General features: G+C 39.6%; 1 protein-coding gene across 2 annotated transcripts in view; it reads right to left on the reverse strand.

The window, feature by feature from the left end:
- Nucleotides 1-10,310: 10,310 nt before the first annotated feature.
- LOC113430077 (putative lysosomal acid lipase/cholesteryl ester hydrolase) overlaps nucleotides 10,311-20,240 on the reverse strand; it is a 28,972-nt gene continuing 19,042 nt past the window's right edge. For both annotated transcript variants that reach the window (XM_087964160.1, XM_087964162.1), the window contains exons 6-10: nucleotides 19,807-19,943; nucleotides 14,494-14,640; nucleotides 13,135-13,206; nucleotides 12,607-12,678; nucleotides 10,311-11,005 (exon numbers count right to left, since the gene is read on the reverse strand). In XM_087964160.1, the coding sequence (XP_087820286.1) occupies nucleotides 10,763-11,005; nucleotides 12,607-12,678; nucleotides 13,135-13,206; nucleotides 14,494-14,640; nucleotides 19,807-19,943 (671 nt within the window). In that variant the 3' untranslated portion in view covers nucleotides 10,311-10,762. The remainder of the gene's footprint in view (nucleotides 11,006-12,606; nucleotides 12,679-13,134; nucleotides 13,207-14,493; nucleotides 14,641-19,806; nucleotides 19,944-20,240) is intronic.

Below are 20,240 nucleotides of genomic sequence, written 5' to 3' on the forward strand. Positions count from 1 at the left end.
CTGTTGCCATACTCCGCAGTTACAGTTACATGTAAAAAGGTAGGTAAATTATTGGCATAGGTACAGGAAATCACACTGCATCACTCATGTAGTGGAGAGAAAAAATTAGCTATTTGCTCCATCTACTGGCTATACATAACAGAGGCAAGACAGAGATTTCAATTCTTGCCATTGGAATTCAACTATCATAGATATGGAAAGGATCATCAAATCCACACACTTCTGCTTGTTGCAGGTATCCCAGTTAAAGCTGTTTCTTGACTAATGGATTGCCCAACCTTGTCCAATGACAAGGTTATTTCCTAACACCTGAAGCTGTCTTCCTATAATTTAATGTTATGATTTCATGAACTAACTGGGAGTAACGGGACATGCAATTCTATGTAACCCTCCTGGGGTACTAGAAAAGTGTGATCAAGTCTTCTTTCGAATATGCCAAGGCAGTTTCTTCCATCTCTCTTTAAAATAAATTCATTTTAAAATTTTTGATCATCCTCATTTGTTGTTCTCTGAACTAAGCTCAAGGGGCAATAAATAACATTTTGCTTTCAGTTGAGGAGACTTTTATTCAGTATTAAACTGAGAAGTTCTTGGTGTTCCTTAAACTTGATTGTATTAGCCAATTAGGTAACATCATTAGTGCAAGAGCTTTGAGGACACCAAAAATTCCACAACACAATGCTTTATTTAAAAAAAAAGATATTCTGGCTTGCCTGTCCTGAATGCAGTTGTCTTATTAATTTTCTCCATTCTGTGAAGACAATAAAAATGAATTATTTAACATTCTGTTCTCTTTAACCCTAACCCTGCTACAAATTTTGTGCCTCTCCCACTTAATAACGGTAGCAAAGCTGCCATTGGTTTTCAAGCAGTTGTAGTTGGAAAGGTCTCTGGGTAATGCAAAAAAGAATTTACAGGTCACATGTTTCCAAGGTCCTTAGGTTGCTTTCTTTATCAAATATTCCAAAGGCTGCGATTGATTAATTTCTTTTCTGCCCCACTTACAAATGTTCCAGAAGTATCTGGTTTATCAATTGTGCAAATAGAACTCTAGAAAAAAATGACTAATTCAAACCATCATAACTGTTTACAAGAGATAGTATATCAACACGACTTGCCAGTTGCTCATTTCCCTATTGTGCTTTCATTAAATTTACATTCAAACATAGAGTAGAATTTCATGTTTTCAATAACATAGAAATGGTTGCAACAATGGCATTTCCAATTTCAATTTTAAAAAGAATCATTTTTTAGGACTAATTTTTGGTTAGACTGGCCAAGGTCACCAGGTCTATAATTTGGAAGGTCACTGGACAACTCCACACAGCTCTGCAATAGAAGGATGACTGGCAAGAAATATTAATACAAATTAAAAAATGTGTACATTATATGTTTACATATGGTTAAAGAACTTCTTAGAGACTGGATTGGAAATGTTGGCCTATTAGATCTTTTTTACATTTCTCTTCTAATTTTATCCCTCCTAATGGGCAAAAACATAATTAGCCTCATACTGATCGAAGGTGATAGTTGAAAATAACTTCTTTAAAAAGAAAAATAGTGTTTAGGCAGGCAGGCATCCATTCTGTTTGTAGTACTGAACTCTGTTTTTAAGGATGAGAATTCTCAAACCTAAAAAGAAAAAGTAACAGATATAACAAATAACAGATATAACAGATATAACTGATAATCAGAGTTGGAAGGGACCTTGTAGGTCATCTAGTCCAACGCCCCGCCCAAGCAGGAGACCCTACACCATTTCTGACAGATGGGAGTCCAATCTCTTTTTGAAAGTCTCAAGTGATGATGCTCCCACAACTTCCGAGGGCAAGCTATTCCATTGGTTGATTGTTCTCACTGTCAGAAAGTTTCTCCTTATTTCCAGGTTGAATCTCTCCTTGTTCAGTTTCTATCCATTATTCCTTGTCTGGCCTACAGGCACTTTAGAAAATAGCTTGACCCCCTCCTCTCTGTGGCAGCTCCTCAAATATTGGAAGACCGCTATCATGTCTCCCCTGGTCCTTCTCTTTACTAGACTAGCCAAGCCCAGTTCCTGCAACCGTTCTTCATATGTTTTAGTCTCCAGTCCCCTAATCATCCTGGTTGCTCTTCTCTGTACTTTAGTCTCAATATCTTTTTTTTAAAGTAAGCATAAAATGCTATGGCCATGTATTGCAGCACCCTCTTGTGACAAAATAAAAAAATGATTATAATTTAATGAAGCTGGTCCTGAATTTCACCCAAAATAAGGAAGATGGCAGCACAGTAATTAGGATTAAAAACCAGAAAGATGTGTATTGGTTTATTTGATTGCCAATTCGGTCTATATTGCTTTGTGGAAAAATAAGGTAAAAGATGCTCTCAGAATGGTATCTTTTTTTTCTTGCTACCACTTCAGATCCTTTTTTACATGCAGTATCTACAGAGGAATTATTGAGTCTATCATCTGCACCTCTATAACTGTCTGGTTTGGTTCTGCAACCCAACAGGACAGACACAGACTTCAGAGGATAATTAGGACTGCAGAAAAAACAATTACTACCCACCTGCCTTCAATTGAGGACCTGTATATTGCACAAGTCAAAAAGAGGGCTGTGAAAATATTTACAGAGCCCTCACATCCTGGACATAAACTGTTTCAACTCCTTCCCTCAAAACGATGCTATAGAGCAGGGGTCCCCAACCACCGGTCCGCGGACCGTACCGGTCCGCTGAACAACTCCTACCGGGCCGTGGCTTGCTGGGCGCCGCCATCTTTTTTGATGAAAAGTGCTTCCGGTGAGCTTTTCCGGGTAGAAAGCTCACCGGAAGCACGTTTTCATCAAAAAAGATGGCGGCGCCAGCGCTCCGTGAGCTTTCCGGTAGAAAGCCGGAAGCACTTTTTCATCAAAAAGATGGCGGCGCCCAGCTGATGCCGGTACCGGGCGCGGCGCCAGCTGATGCCGGTACCGGGCAGCGGCATCAAAAAGTTGGGGATCACTGCTATAGAGCACTGCACACCAGAACAACTAGACACCAGAACATTTGTTTCCCGAAAGCCATCACTCTGCTAAACAAATAATTCCCTCAACACTATCCAACTATTTACAAAGTGTACACTACTATTACTGTTAATCTTCTCACCACTCCTTATCACCCATCCCCTCCCATTTGACTGTTTCCTAGTATGATTTGATTGTTGATTGTACCCTATGACTATCATTAAGTGTTGTACGTTATGATTCTTGATTCTTAATGAATGTGCCTTTTCTTTATGTATATTTCCTTATGTGTCCAATCACACTTGGCCAATAAAGTATTCTATTCTATTCTATTCGTTCTGAAAATAAACACATTATTGCACATTTCAATTTTCCTTTGTTTCACTATCATTAATTTTTTTTGTGACAGGATGTGCTGCAATAATCTTAGTTCTTTTCTACTCTCTTACTAACCCCATAGTAATAAGCACTATATATCCACAACTGGCTAGTAGGAAACAATTAAAAATCACCAATATGAAATAATAAACTCACGAAAGGCATGTTAAAAAAATAGCATTATAAAAAATCATGTCAGAGGGTTGGAATACAATTTCTCACACAATTTTTAAAAGCATATTTCCATGCCTACACAGTTGGCATTTTTGGACCAGCGTGGTGGAGAAAATGGGCTTAGAGACTGCACCCTTTCCTCCTTGTCTTTTGGATATGATCAGGGTCGAATCCCGTGCATGTCTTTTCCTGCTTCTATCAGGTCATAACTGCCCTCCCTGTTCCAGACAAGGCACCCCTGAAATTCCATCTAACCCCCCCCAAAATAGAAGCTTCCTCATCAGCTCACAGCACAGTGCAAGGCAATACTTAAAAGGAGGTTGCAATCTAGTGAACCCCCAACCTTCCATCAGCTAATGAACTCCACATTCTGTTGCTGGAAGTTATAACCCACTCCTCCCCTAGAAAAATGAAATATTTTAGGATATATTTAAAAAGGGCAGAATATTTCCCCTAAAAGAGAAGTAGAAACTCAGAGAGACAGAAATTTGTTATATCTGTTAATGGGCCATTAAGGCCTGGGCTACATAACAAAGATCTACCTCCTTCAGGCAGAGCCATTGAATTGCCCTTCATTGCATCACCCACCAAGTTTCAACCAAACTTAGTTTACAGACAAGCTAGCTATGACCTCTGACATCAACCAATCAGGATACTCTTCCTGAACCCCAGGTAGTTCAAAGCCCAGAGAGGGGCATGAAACCCAGGAACTCTCAGCATCTCTTCCCTTTTCTTCTCCCAAGAGCTCCCAGGAATGTGATCCTGTCCACCATTAAACCATCTTTCCAAACAGCCTCCATGTTTTCAGTGTCTTTCTCCCCACTTGGAACTGAACCCAGAAGAATATTTCTTCCAACACCGTTTCTTTCACAATGAACCTCCCCAGCTCTGCTGCCTCCTGAAAGATTCATTTTGCCTAACAATAGAACTAACCCCTGGTACATTGACAAGGATCTGGCCAGTGTTGTTCAAACTGGGTAGCAAATTGGATTTCCCACGTTGCAGCCTTCCGTGTCTATAAAAACCTTTAAATTTTTCCATTGTTCATGGTCCCCCTTTTTTGTGAAGCAGGCACCCAATGATCATTGCAGTAAATGCAGATCTTCTCCTCAACGTTCTGAATCCATGACACAGAAAATGTTTCCCACAGAGGTGAAGCTTGACAAGCAACACCCAGTCAAAAGCAAGAGAGCCACTTATCCAAAGTCACATGAGGTAGAGGGATGAGATTTTTTCCCTCTCCCGCCCCTCTAGCGCTCACCGTTTCCTGACACCTCACTTTACCTTTGTACTGTATTCCTTCCAACTCAGCAGAGAACATTGTCCAGCACTGTAACGACAGCTAGGTGCAGAGTGAACATTGTAATGTCATTCCTGCTCTGACTAAACAGTTTTAATTGCTCCGATTTCAGCTTCTTCTTCACAAGGAAGATTTAAAGTTTCACTTCAACTTATTCTTAACATAGTAAAATAGTGGCTGTCAGGAAGCAATAACGTGCAAGAATTGCAATGTGGGAATTGCAGTTAATAGGAAATCCCCATCTGTGCAGCATTCTCTGAACACACAAATATCCTTTCTTATATAAAGACAGCCCTTGATGTACCACTGGTTGCTCGGCAACCATTTGAAGTTCCGATGGACCTACCGATGGGGTATGTGTGTGTGCGCGTATGACCTGAATTTGAAGATCTGAAGGTCGACCATCCCCCCAATCATGTGGCAATCAGGCTGCATTTGCAGCCATTTGCAGCATCCTGCGCTCACATGACGGCGTGCTACAATGGTTTTGCCAAAACCTTGATATTTACTTCCAGTTTCCAATCTGCTTTCTGACCCTCGTGAGTTACGACTTGATGGGCAGACTCTATTACAGTCATAACTCAAAGAATGGAAAAAAAGATGATGCAAAGACCAGTGAATTAAAGCCATCTAGTATCATCTCAGCCTTAGATCTGTTTTTTCTGTATCATGGATTGGGGGAAGAAACAGGATGTTGGTGGATATCTCCCTGGGCACCTGCCATGTTCTGTCAACCTGCCTGATTTTATGTCATAATAGTATTTTAAATGGGAACATGGCATGGTGTTAAACAATCCAGCAGCTTCTAGCAGTAAGAATGCCTTTGGCCCCGAGAGAAAATAAAATGGAGGCTAATTGCAGTCAAATGCTTCTTTGGCACTGTGACTATCATTAAGTGTTGTACCTTATGATTCTTGATGAATGTATCTTTTCTTTTATGCATACTGAGAGTATTTGCACCAAGACAAATTCCTTGTGTGTCCAACCACACTTGACCAATAAAGAATTCTATTCTATTTTATCCTAAATAATATTTCCAGGATAGTAGTTGGGGAGAAAAAGAGATTGCTCCTAGGAGTATAATTATGGCTGTGGGAAATGTTTTATAGAGCTAGGTTAAAATTAATGATAAATACACCATTGAGGACATTTGGCATGGCAGAAGTTCCTTCAAATTTATGACCTTTTGATTTGTGCTTAGAAACTATATAAGATTAATATATGGTATCCTCAAGATATTTTAAACTAGTATCTGAGACCAAAATAACTCAATATAATTTAGACCAAGAGCTGGCTGGGGAATTCTGAAAGCTGAAATCCACACATTGTAAAGTTGCCAGGTTTTGAGACATCCTGTTTTAGACTTTCAACTGCCAACATTCTGGGTGGAAATATTGAGTGTCAGTAAATGGAAAAGGTTAGTGAAAATCTAATCAGTATGGGGGTATATGGGTGACATCTGTGTGTATGAGAGAACATAATTTAATTGTGTTGTCTTGCTTTAACATCGAGGCTAAAAATCAAAGAATATAGTCATATTTGTGAGTGGCTACTGTAAGAAAATGCTATCTCCAAGAATACCTGGCTGCCCTACAAGTGTAACATTTATCTAATTATTAATTCCACTAAATCCATTTCCCAATTATGATCATGAACAATATTTCTGCAAGTTCTAGTGTGAACATAACCCAAATTAGCTACAATTGTTAAAATCAGAATTAATTCTTTGTAGAGCCTGTTTGATATATTGCTAGTGTATGTGGTCTGTTAAATTAATCAGAAACAAATAGCAAGAAAATAAATATGTTTTTCACAGATATACAATATTTCACATATACACATACCCTGATTGGTTCCCTAGTGAGAAACTATGCTTGCACAGGTATATAAAGAGAATAAGAAAGTTAACACACTATAGCAGTGTATCCCAAACCTGGATATATTATGCAAAATTGTTTAAAAGTACTTCTTAGGGTAACACAGAATGAATCCATTATCCAATTATAACGGGGCCTAAATTGACTACAAGTGTTTTACCTACATTGCATAAAAAGGACTTTTTGATAAGCAATTTTGGGTAATGAAAGTTTGAGAAACACTCCATTATGGTTTCCCGATCTTAGAATACTTTGTTGTCGCTTTGAATGTACACTAATCAGCATTCATTAAAATGAAATTACATTGCATATAGCTCTCAAAGGGTCTCCACCTCTAATATAAACATAAACATGACAAGATAAATAAACAAATACAAAATTATGCATGTACCCACATAAATTATATGACACAGAAACAACACAGTCTATAGTTTGGATATATACATGTACAAGGCAAGAGAAACGAATCTTGCAAGTTGACCAGACGGAGGGCATAGGGAACAAAGCTGTTACAGAACTTGGTAGTCCTGCTAGAAATACTTTGAAACCTCCTCCCAGAAGGGGGGAGCAACAGAAACAGACCGTGAAGTGGGTATGCGGGCAGGGGTGGGATTCAAATTTTTTAACAACCGGTTCTGTGGGCATGGCTTAGTTACTGGGCGTGGCTTGGTGGTCATGTGACTGGGTGGACATGGCTTGGTGGTCATGTTATTGGCTGGGCGTGGCCAACTCAATATCACTCACATCAAGGCACGCATCTCCTCGCCTGGCCTCTCGTGACTGTGGGGATGCTGCAACAGTCGTAAGTGTGAAAAACAGTCATAAGTCACTTTTTTCAATGGTCACTCCACACAAGCAAAGTACCAGCAAAGGAGGAAAAAAACCTCCAGAGAAGTTCCAGAGACAGGAAGTCTAGTCCTGCCAAGAATGTAATAAGGGTTAATGGAGAAGCAGTTTCTGTAAGCAACACCAGAATGTTTCCTTCCTGCCTTCCTTACAGGATTAGGCCAGTAATTTCTTCTAACAACCGGTTCCCTGAACTGCTTAGAATGTTAACAACCGGTTCTAGCGAATAGGTGCGAACTGGTAGAATCCCACCCCTGTATGCGGGGTCTCTAACATTGCTTTGCGCTCTAAGCACATGGCACTTATAAGCAGCATCATGAATGACATACTTGTTTTCTCAAGCTTTAGAATAGAATAGAATAGAATAGAATAGAATAGAATAGAATATCCTGCCTTCCTCTGCTTTATTTACATAATCAGGACAGATGACCTGGCTTTCAAAAGAACTGGATTTATGATGTTATAAGACAAAAGATACACCAGGTCTTTCCTATTCAAATATCCATCTCAACAGATGGCAGGACCTAGCTGGTCTTGGTTAATCTCAGAAATGAAACTGCCAATCACTATTTTGTTATCCCTATTTAGATGAGCAATCACCTACTTGGAAATTCCATGGCTCTTTACTCAGTTTGGAAACCGGAAAACATTTCAGTAAAATTGAAGAATAAATCACTTCCATAATACTTCCAAAGAAACAGGGTGGGTACAATCACCCAGAGTCAACATCAATAGCACTTAGACCGATATAGTGCTTTATAGCACTCTTAAGTGTTTAGTCAGCATATCAAACTTTGACCCTACAGATCTTTTTGTTCCTCCTTGTGCTCTATTTTTTTTTCTTCATAGCATTTTTCCCACAAGTGTTTTTTTCTCCCAGATCAGCCAAGTTTGATCCATTGGTTGTGACAGGAATTGACTGAACAGCTTGTCACCTGAACCTGATATCATGACCTGAAAGAGACTGACTCAAAGTCACCTGGTTGGCTTTTATACTTAAGGCAAGACTAAAACTCAGATTTTCTAATTTCTATCCTGGCACCTTAACCACTCAACTAGTTCTTGTTTACCCTCTTTATGCTTGGTTAAAACAAACTAAACAATCTTGGTAAAAGCATGCTTCCATTTCACGGTACTATTTATATTCCCATTATCATCCATATTTATTTGTTCAATGTTCAGCCTGCTTTTAAAACAGGAGCTCAAGACAGGAGTATAGTGTGTTTCCTCCTGTATTCTCCAGAGCAGCCCTTGTGGGGGAAGCTGGGCTAAAAAATGAAAAATTACTGAGCTAAGAGTTGACCTTTAAACTTCTGTGATTGAGGAGGGACTAGAACCTGGGTCTCACCAGTGCAAGCCACTACGTTAACTGCTAGACCACATTGGCTGTCAGCAATCCCCAAAATTTGCTTCTTAAAATACAACAGCTTGTGCCCATCCTACTAGAAGCTATCTGTGAAGCTTCAAAGCCCGCTTTTTTCTGTTGCAACTATTATCGCTTCTCAGCTTGCCTACGAACTATGGGGGAGGGAAGGGGGAAGATAGAACTTAGGTTGCAGATATCAAGACGCCAAGCATGGGAACCAAAGACGTTTTGGCAGGTGTTTATCAGAGACAGACTTTCTCACAATACCAGGAGACTCAATTGGACAATGTGACCTGTTCTAATTGGAGAGGGGCAGAACCTGAACTATGTGGGTTTGCACGGGAAATAGATAAATCTGGTTTTGCCCTCATCAGTGCCGTAATGATGTACTCAATATTAAGTTCTGCATTAAGAGATTGGATCATCTCGGTCGTGCTTACTTTGGTTGGGTTTGTCATTCGGAACCTTGATAATATCATGTCCTGGAGATCTAAACACCATATAAGGTTTTATGTAAACTTAACAGATACAAGTCTCTAAATGTATGGTCAAGTTTTACATATGGTACCCTCTACAAATGATTTGAGGTTCAGTGCCCGTAATCTCCCAACTGGCGTTTCATATGGCCAAGAACTGTAGGTATGTAAGTCTGATATACATAAGGACAGCAGGTTGGGAAGTAGTTAGAATAAAAACTGCTGTGATATAATTAAGATTCCTTGTTTTGGATGTACTCTATTGTGAAGGAAATGTGATTTCTTTCAAGCATTCCTATTTGTAATCCTCATCCCTTTAGCTGCTGAACTTCATAGAATTAAAGAAAAACAAATCAGAACAATTGCCCTGGACGTTTCTCTACAGCCCACCATCAATGAAGAGAAGCAGAAGTAAATTTAGGAACACAAATTGCAAAGTTGCCAAAACTGATTTCTCCTTTCCACCACTCCTGATGGGCCTGTAAAATGACAAAAGTTCTAAAATGTAGGAGAAAATTTAAGGACGAAATATTCAGGGGACTTTAATGTTGAGTCCCCCTATCAACATTTTCATTATGCCCCATGTGACTTGTCACAGCCGTAAGATGTATATGACAGAGAATGGAATCTGATGGACTGCATATCTCTGGCATTCAAGGCATTAAAATTCTTAGGAAGAAGAAATCTCATTCCAACCATCTTAAGGAAAACAACCATCTTCACTGGGTTCAATTTTTGCTGTATGTTGTTCTGCATTGCCTTCTTAGGCTGGTGAAAAGCTCGGTTGCAATGAAGCCACTTTCCAACACAACAGACAAGTTCCCCCATTGATGTGCAACCCATTTCATTCAGTATTTAATTCTAATACATGTTCAAAACTTTCAGGGTAGCAATTGAGGCAGTCGAAGCATATTTCATTATAAAAGATCATTTATTTCCAAGAGAACAATCTCCGCTACACATGATGTTGCGTTTAACATGCCCACTCCCTCTAAAACACCCAAGTCTTCCAGATGTCCCAGAAAATATAATGCATGCATCTGTTTCCAAAACCAGGACAACAATTCAAGAAGACTGCCTCACAAGCCTTTTCCTATTGAAATGAATAAAAATATTTCTTCTCTCCATATTACGGAGAGATGCAGCGTTAAAATCCACAGGAGGATTTTAAGGCAAGAAATCTACTCTGTAATGCCTTCCAGGATCATTTGTGTTTAGAGAACCAAGTGCTTCTTTCATATTTTAAGCAAACAAGGAGTGTGTGTTTTGGAGGATTGTGTTGGAATAATACTTATTACCTATGTAAACAGCAAGACTTCCTTTTCACAACTGCATCGGTGTTTTGGGATTACAACTTCAAGTAATCAACGGGCATACTGAACTTTCCGCATCATCTGAATCATATCTCTGAACATGCGCTGGGGGGCGTCAAGGCCCCAGATGAAATCCAGATGTTCCCAGTCTGGGATCTCCTTGTGGTATATCAAATTTGGGATCATAGTCATTAAGATGGCAATGTCCTTTGGGTCTGCCAGCCAGTCATGGCCACCCGTCCACATAGCTGTTGGAACAAGCATTCCTTTCATTTTGTAGGGAGGTGGTGTTGGCTAAGAAAGAAGGAAAAATAACAGTTTAAAAAAATCCAAAGAGATTCTCATCCTGATGTCACCACTGAGCAAACTGGCTGAGGTTGTAGTTTGGTAACAACTGGAAAGCCGAGGATCTCCAGATCTGTTCAACATGTCATCTGAGGCAAATTGCCATATTTTTCCATATATAAGACACTATTTTTTCTTTAAAATATTCACTTGAAAATGGAGGGGCATCTTATACACAGGGGGCCGTGAGAAGGCGTGGCCAATCCCCATCCTCCAGCTCTGCCACGCGAACCTCTACCTTATATGCAGCTCTATTATTCCTCTCTATTGTAGTTGTTTCCTGTATCACATTGCCACTCTAGGTTTCAACTCTACTGTTTCTGTGATGCATTTCCTGTTCTTGTTGTATTACTCTCTCTCTCTCTAATAAGATGGGTTCTGCATAGTGATGGCTTGTAGTGTGCTTGCTTACCCTACATGAAACATGGGGGTGTCCTATACACGGGGGCATCTTATAGATGGAAAAATGTGGGTATTTAACAAAGGCCTCCCATTTTTCCAGGAATTTATCAATATTTGTCATATTTCCTCAATAACTAAAGTTTTGGGGGCTGATTTCCAAGTTATGTAAAGCATGAAAACAGTAAAAATACCAAAACAATAAACCACACATATGTACAATAAAAAACACAACAAAAACAATTCAATTTCTTAATATAAAGTACACTAAAAATCTGTACCTAAGTTCCAGTACCCTAGCATAATTAGGGCAAATAGAATAAAAAGAATTCTAAGTAGAGAATTCCTGGGCTGAGAGAAAGTTTTAGTTTAGATGCCAGGATTTATTCAGATAAAATGGAAGGGGTTACAGGAGTTTCAGCAACTGAACGGTTTCTAACACTACCCAAGAAAATGAGGATGGCCCTACTCTTTTCATGTAGATAATAGATCAGCTTCCAACGCACTCATTTTAGCCACTTCATTTGAAACAGGTTTCCACAGATGATTAAGTCCCAAAGTAGATACAAATGGGGATATTTTTTTTGCCCTGAAAGCACAATTGTAAATGCAGGAGGAGGGGGACACCTCATCACTGCCTTAGGATAAGGCCATTCATAAGAAAATTTATATATTTGCAAAAAAAGAAGAAAACAAAACAAAAGAAGCAGCATCATTATCCTTGATTTGTAACAGTTTGTTTAGTGTCCATTCAAAGTTACGACATGATTGAAAAAAGGGACTATGGCAGTTTTTCAGTTTTTTACAACCATTGCAGCAGCATCATGGTCACATGATCAAAATTCAGACACTTTGCAACTGACTCACATTTATGACATTTCCAGTGTCCTGGGTTCACATGATCACCTTTTCTGACCTTCTGACAAGCAAAGTCAATAGGGAAGCCAGATTTATCACAACCATGTTACTAATTTAACCAACTACTGTGATTCATTTAACAACAGTAGCAAGAAATGTCAAAATGGAACAAAATTCATTTAACAACTATCTCATTTATAACATCAGAAATTCTGGGCTCAATTGTGGTCAAGGACTACCTGTATACTGGTTATCTGATAATACTGCGGTCGAATGTGTCTGGAAATTCTTACCTGTTTATAATGAGCCATATTTTCCTTTCTGCTTCCCCAGTCATATGCTCTCATTTCCCCAGACCGTACAACCTTAAAAATAAAGTTACTTTTAAAGGTGTGGATGCCTTCAAGAATATTCATTCATTCATTCATTCAATTTATTGCCTTTCTGCTCTGAGGCATTTATTATATGTAGGAAGAGAAAACAATCAGGTGTAGCAGTTTTCCTGTAACACTTGTTAGCCGCCCATTCCTTGAAAAATACACAGCTGTGTATATTTTCCAAAGTCTTCCCATCCTGGCAGGCATCCAGGATTTAGTGCAAATAATGGCACTGAGTAACCTTAACATCCACCTCCTGTTGAGGGAAATTTCCTTAGAAGTAAGACCTCCAAAGTTCAATTGGTCTTACTCCTAGAAGAGCACCTGCAGAATTGCCACACAGGTAAAAGCTAACATTTGAATCAGGACCCATCAATGCAAGCCAATAACCTAAACATCATTGCTGCAAGCATTAATCAATCAACCTGGAAATTTCATCTCTACCTGAGTCCAATGAAGCATATTCTGGACAGATGTTCCAGCTGGGCAGTGTGTGGAATATACATCTATTCGGCTCTGAAAACAACAGTGAAATGGTTTGTTAAATCTATAACCAAGTATATAAATTACTTCTTTTTAAAATTTCATCTAAAAGGGAAAAATGCACCAGAACTTAACATTTGCCCATCATGTCCAAATGCAATTGACCCTGGCTAATCTTGAAAAAGCTAAGAAGGGCTCATCTGTCTAGTTTTTGGATGAACTAGACTAATTTATGCAACTGAAAAAAACCATTTGCATAGATTTGGATAAATGGCCGAAATTATGGACTAGAAATTATAAATTAACAATGTCAACAGACTATAAAGAGAATTTGTACAAGATGTTTTACAGGTGGCACCTACCCCACCAAGACTAGCAAAGATGTTTAAAGATAAATCAGTGAAATTTTGGAAATGTCATCAGATACCTGGATCATACTACCACATGTGGACATGCACATAAGCTAAAAGACTTTAGACTAAAATACACACATGGTTGGAAAGAATGATACATAGACTTAAAACCTGAGATATTTTTATTGGGGATTTTGCCTGAAAGCTATAGTAAAGAAATAACATACTTGAATATTAATGTATTAACTGCAGCTAGAATTGTATTTGTTCAAAATTGAAAAAATGAGAAAATTCCAATGGAGGAGGAGGAGATTAAAAAAATAATGGAATGTGCAGAAATGAGTAATTAACATTAGCAATTAGAGAACAAGAAGAAAATGAGTACTATAAGATTTGGGTGTTATTCTATGGATGGCTAGAAAATAGAGTAAGAAATTAAAGGATATTGTATTAATAATGATATACTAAAATTGATTATTTGTGAATAAGCTTTAATATAAATATAATTTAGTACGATTTGGGATTTGCCTTTAAGGATAGTTTGAAATTGAAATAAAAACTTAATGACAATGTAATAATGATATAAGAGGATATATAATGTTGACCATAATATGAATGTAAACTCAATAAGAAATGTATACCAATATTATTATATGCCCAAGATATATGCACCCAACTGACACACAGTACAATTGAAAGATGGTTTTATTTGTTGTTTTTGTTATAAAAAATAAAAAAAAACCAGTTCAACTTTACTTGAGGGAGTCTTTAGAATTTGAGAGACTCCATCGTGCCATTCTTAAGCTGCCCATGATTCTCAGTCTTTCATTACCAAATAGATGAGATATAAGCTTAGAGAAGAGTATTTGCCTGTCTGATAACATGCACAGTATTATTTTAAAAAACATTTACAGATTAATTCATTTCATTTCAAAACAGAGTTTACGCATTTAATTCACGCTCTTACCATGTTTAGGTTTTTCTCATTAAATCCACACATGAGAAAGAAAAAGTTGCCACAAAGATCATCAAGTAAAACACGGTCGCACACGTGGGTAGCAAGCCATTTTATAAGCGCATTCTGGGGTAAAAATTGCTTAGTTCCAAATATTTCCTGCCAAAATAAGAATAGTATAATGATACAGGTCACTTTGCTGGAAAATAGGGATGCTTCTCAATATGATTAACCTAGAATCCTAGGGATGGGCAATAAGTAATGGGTGGAAGATCATTAAAGAGAGAACCATCCTAGCACTAAGGAGAAATTTCCTGAAAGTGAAAATAATTAACCAGTGGAACAGCTTGCCTTCCGAAGTTTAGGATGCTCCATCACTGAAGGTGTTCAAGAAGAGACTATGAAGCCATTTATCCAGAGTGGTGTAGGATTTCCTGCCAAGGGGTGGGGGTTGGACTAATAACCTCTAAGGCAGAGGTGTCAAACTCACTGCGCGTATCACTTTTCCCTTTGCTAAAACGGGGATGGCCATGGCCAGCGCATGACACAACCAGCCCGCGGCCCAGGAGATTGACACACCTGCTTTAAGGTCTCTTTCAACCCTATTATTCTATGTTATTGCCAAATTTACAAAACACTGAGGCTGAATTTGGAAAATAAATGTGTTTCAATACTGTATGATTCAGTGGAACAAAAAACAAACACCCAACCTTGGTCCCAATGCTACAGAACTGAGAAAATACTGTATGTGAAGGAACTGAAATTACACTGAACAATAACCTGAAAGATGTAACTTTCAACCATTATTCTGGGCCCTGTATTTTTTGGGAGAGGGGAGCACAGGGGGGGAGAATCATAGAAGGGAGTCGTATTCTAAAAAAGCTGAGAGCAAGACAGAGAGAAAATATTACGTTTGATTTAATATACAATAGAGTCGTATGATTGCTCACTATTAATAGAGCTTTTGGTGGCACTCTGGACATTTTCTGCAATGTATTCTGTATTAATTTTCAGCAGACTAATTTCAGCAGATTAATCCACGTGGGCAGGATCTTCATGGCTTCTTCAGTGAGACTGAAACAGCTATCAAATCTCTTGACCTTTGCCAAGGCAATCATGAACTACTACTTTTTTCCAACCTGAATAGGCACTTCATCTTTTCAAAGAAGTTGGCAGTAGAACCTCTCAGTAGTAAGAACAGGTAAAACACACAACACTCAATTCAAGTATTTTCTAGGCACCAACTCAATATAGAACTTGGAGCAACTGAACATCTCTCCTTCTCAATCTGGCAGAATGAGCCAAACCAATGCACTGGGGGACATTGTTTAAATGCTAAACATTATCATTACAGAATCACCAAGCTCTATTTTCTTTGATACATTCTGCAGAAGCATTGGTCCATTTTCCTGCTATGGTTTTCATACTGAATTCATGGCACTTCATGGCAGAGTAAAAATTTTCCCTACGACGGCATGTTCAATAATTAAGCTACAGCATATTGGCAGCAAAGATGATTTTTTGCATTACAGGAGTAGTGTTACTACCGAGGATGCCACTTAACCTTAATCTATCTTCTTCGTTCTATCTACACTGCTCAAAAAAATAAAGGGAACACTTAAACAACACAATGTAACTCCAAATCACACTTCTGTGAAATCAAACTGTCCACTTAGGTAGCAACACTGATTGACAATCAATTCCACATGCTGTTGTGCAAATGGAATAGAAAACAGGTGGAAAGCATAGGCAGTTAGCAAGACATCCCCAATAAAGGAGTGGTTCTGCAGGTGGTGATCACAGACCACTTCTCAGTTCCTATGCTTTCTGGCTGATGGTTTGGTCACTTTTGAATGCTGGCGGTGCTTTCACTCTAGTGGTAGCACGAGACGGAGTCTACAACCCACACAAGTGGCTCAGGTAGTGCAGCTCATCCAGGATGGCACATCAATGCGAGCTGTGGCAAGGTTTACTGTGTCTGTCAGCGTAGTGTCCAGAGCATGGAGGTGGTACCAGGAGACAGGCCAGTACATCAGGAGACATGGAGGAGGCCATAGGAGGGCAACAACCCAGCATCAGAACCGCTACCTCCACCTTTGTGCAAGGAGGGACAGGAGGAGCACTGCCAGAGCCCTGCAAAATGACCTCCAGCGGGCCACAAATGTGCATGTGGCTGCTCAAACGGTCAGAAACAGACTCCATGAGGGTGGTATGAGGGCCCCAACGTCCACAGGTGGGGGCTGTGCTTACAGCCCAACATCATGCAGGACGTTTGGCATTTGCCAGAGAACACCAAGATTGGCAAATTCACCACTGGCGCCCTTGCTCTTCACAGATGAAAGCAGGTTCACACTGAGCACATGTGACAGACCTGACAGGGTATGGAGACACCGTGGAGAATGTTCTGCTGCCTGCAACATCCTCCAGCATGACTGGTTTGGCAGTGGGTCAGTAATGGTGTGGAGTGGCATTTCTTTAGGGGGCTGCACAGCCCTCCATGTGCTCACCAGAGGTAGCCTGACTGCTATTAGGTACCTCAGACCCCTTGTGAGACTATATGCTGGTGCGGTTGGCCCTGGGTTCCTCCTAATGCAAGACAATGCTAGACCTCATGTGGCTGGAGTGTGTCAGCAGTTCTGCAAGACAAAGGCATTGATGCTATGGATTGGCCCACCCGTTCCCCAGTCCTGAATCCAATTGAGCACATCTGGGACATCATGTCTCGCTCCATCCACCAATGCCACGTTGCACTACAGACTGTGGGAGGAGATCCCTCAGGATCCCTCCTCCCTGGTGTGAGAGGAGATCCCTCAGGAGACCATCCGCCACCTCATGAGGAGCATGCCCAGGCATTGCAGAGAGGTCATACAGGCACGTGGAGGCCACACTGAGCCTCATTTTGACTTGTTTTAAGGACATTACATCAAAGTTGGATCAGCCTGTAGTGTTTTTTTCCCACTTTAATTCTGAGTGTAACTCAAAATCCAGACCTCCATGGGTTGTTAAATTTGATTTCCATTGATAATTTTTGTGTGATTTTGTTGTCAGCACATTCAACTATGTAATGAACAAAGTATTTAGTAAGAATATTTCATTCATTCAGATCTAGGATGTCTTATTTTTGTGTTCCCTTTATTTATTTTTTGAGCAGTGTATATCTATAAAAATGTGTGTGTGTGTGTGTGTGTGTTCCAACATAACTCTGGAACGTCTCGAGCAATTTCAACCAAACGTGGTAGGCAGATGACTTACCCTCTGGAAACAAATACTGTGGGGGTAAGACACCCCTAACACCCCTTGGGGGATGTGTGCCTTAAAATGGATTCTACTGTACAGCACAGTGGACTTGCCATGGTAACGGCTTCACAGTACTCCACAAGGGGGCTCCCTCTCAGCCCTCCAACGAAACATCAGGCGATTGCCCAAGTGCAATCAAACGCTACAAAAATGAAACACCAGCATAGAAAAGAAACTCCCGAGGGGAGGAATAGAAGACTTGCGACGCTCCACGAGAGAGCTACTACACCTAGAACTTCAGAGACAGTACAGCAGCGTAAGGCCCGACTAAAGGATAAGAGAGATAGAGCTATTACATCTAGACATGCAGGAACAGTACAACACCGTGAGGCCTGACAACAGCATTTTTCTGTCTAATACAGGATTGGGATAAATAAATACCCGGGCAATGCTGGGTTATTGGCTAATGTTTAATCAAACAACACGCAGAAACCCGGAGTGTGCAATGTGGAACAAGTCCTCTGAAAGTAGGTCACACCATTTCATTTTTTAATTTTATCTATGCAAGCTTTGGGTTAGCCTAACACAGGGCTTATAAGCTTTTGTCTGCACCAGAAGAATACACTTACCACTACAATTGAGCCAATTGTTAAGTGAGTTTTGCCCCATTTTACAACCTTTCTTGCCACTGTTATTAAGTGAATCACTGCAAATGTTACGTTAGTTAAGTGTTAAGTGAATCTGGTTTCCCCATTGACTTTGCTTGTCAGAAGGTCACAAAAGGTGATCACATGACCTCAGGACACTGCAACGGTCATAAATATGAGTCAGATGTTACGTTAATAACAGTATTGTTAAGTGAATCTGGTTTCCCCATTGACTTTGCTTGTCAGAAGATCATGTGACCTCAGGACACTGCAACGGTCGTAAATATGGGTCAGTTGCCAAGCATCTGAATTTTTGAACATGTGTCCCAGAGGGATGCAGCAACGATGGCAAGTATGAAAAATGGTCATAAATTACTTTTTTCAGTGCCATTGTTAACTTTCAACAGTAAAAGGTGATAAGTTGAGATCTACCTGTAAACTGAGACTGATAATCAGAAGAACTACTTTCAACTTTTATTTTTCAAATACAAATCCATCCAAAGTGAAATCTAATCTATAGTACTTCACATGTTGCTTAAATTGGGATTTTCCCCACTTTATGCTCATTTTAAGATTGTGCACAACAAGGTGCCCGCAAGCAACAAGGCCAAGAAAGTAATTTTGTATAGTGTGGTGAAAGTAAGTCACCACACTATAAAAAAGATGTTGAGACTCTAGAAAAAGTGCAGAGAAGAGCAACCAAGATGATTAGGGGACTGGAGACTAAAACATATGAAGAACAGTTACAGGAACTGGGCTTGGCTAGTCTAGTGAAGAGAAGGACCAGGGCAGACATGATAGCAGTGTTCCAATATTTGAGGGGCTGCCACAGGGAGCAAGGGGTCAAGCTATTTTCCAAAGCGCCTGTAGGCCAGACAAGGAATAGTGGATGGAAACTTAACAAGGAGAGATTCAACCTGGAAATAAGGAGAAACTTTCTGACAAGTGAGAACAATCACGCAATGGAACAGCTTCCCTTCGGAAGTTGTGGGAGCTTCATCACTGGAGGCTTTCAAGAAGACATTGTATAGCTACTTGTCAGAAATGGTACATGATCGTACATGAATGTTTTGGTGCTTTTTCTTTCCTTTCAACACCTCTGCTGGGCAGCTTTCAATAATTTCGGAGAGAGGGGTAATGGACATCGTTAAAAAGTAACTTTGGGCCACTTACTGTCTCTATTGGCTCAATCTCACTCTTCCCCGCTATGGAAGGAAAAGAGGAGGAAGCAGAATAGACAGCCATCATTTATGATGGCCCAGAACATCTCAAATCACACACAGGTAGTGTTTGTTTAAAACTGAGTTCCTTGTTGAGACTTTTGTTCAAAGGCATGTCGGTCTTTTGTTCAAGTATGTACAAGAAGAAATGTAGTATTCAGCTGCATCACCTAACAGCTGCACTTTGTGGTTCAAGCAAATATTTTAAACAAAACACGTACTTTAAATAGCAATTCGGGAAGCTCTCCAAGTTTGATCATAGCACTGGATGAAAACTGCAGATTCATAATGGGTGCCAATCCAAAAAATATGTTTATCTTTTTTGCCAATTCTGGAAAAGCTGAAAATGCTATGAAACCTGGAAGAAGGAGAAACACAAAAGACATTAATAGAACTTAAACTATGCGGCTGAACAAAATCAGTAAGAAAACAATCTGTTGCATATTTCACAAAAGCAACCGTATTTTTCATAATTTTCAATATTTATGGCCAGCATCATTAAGCCAAAGGGGACTTTCTCTGTGCCTGAAGAATTCTTTCATCCATTTTTCTTTATAAAACCAAAGCAGCTTTCAAAATAATTAAACACTCTGAAATTTGATATAAAAGCCTCTTTTGCTATGCTGAAAAAAACTTGATTTCTTTTTTCCACAGG

Source organism: Notechis scutatus, chromosome 4, assembly GCF_049901735.1.
Source record: "Notechis scutatus isolate UNSWTSFEM ecotype Mainland chromosome 4, rNotScu1.2, whole genome shotgun sequence".
Lineage (NCBI taxonomy): Eukaryota > Metazoa > Chordata > Lepidosauria > Squamata > Elapidae > Notechis > Notechis scutatus.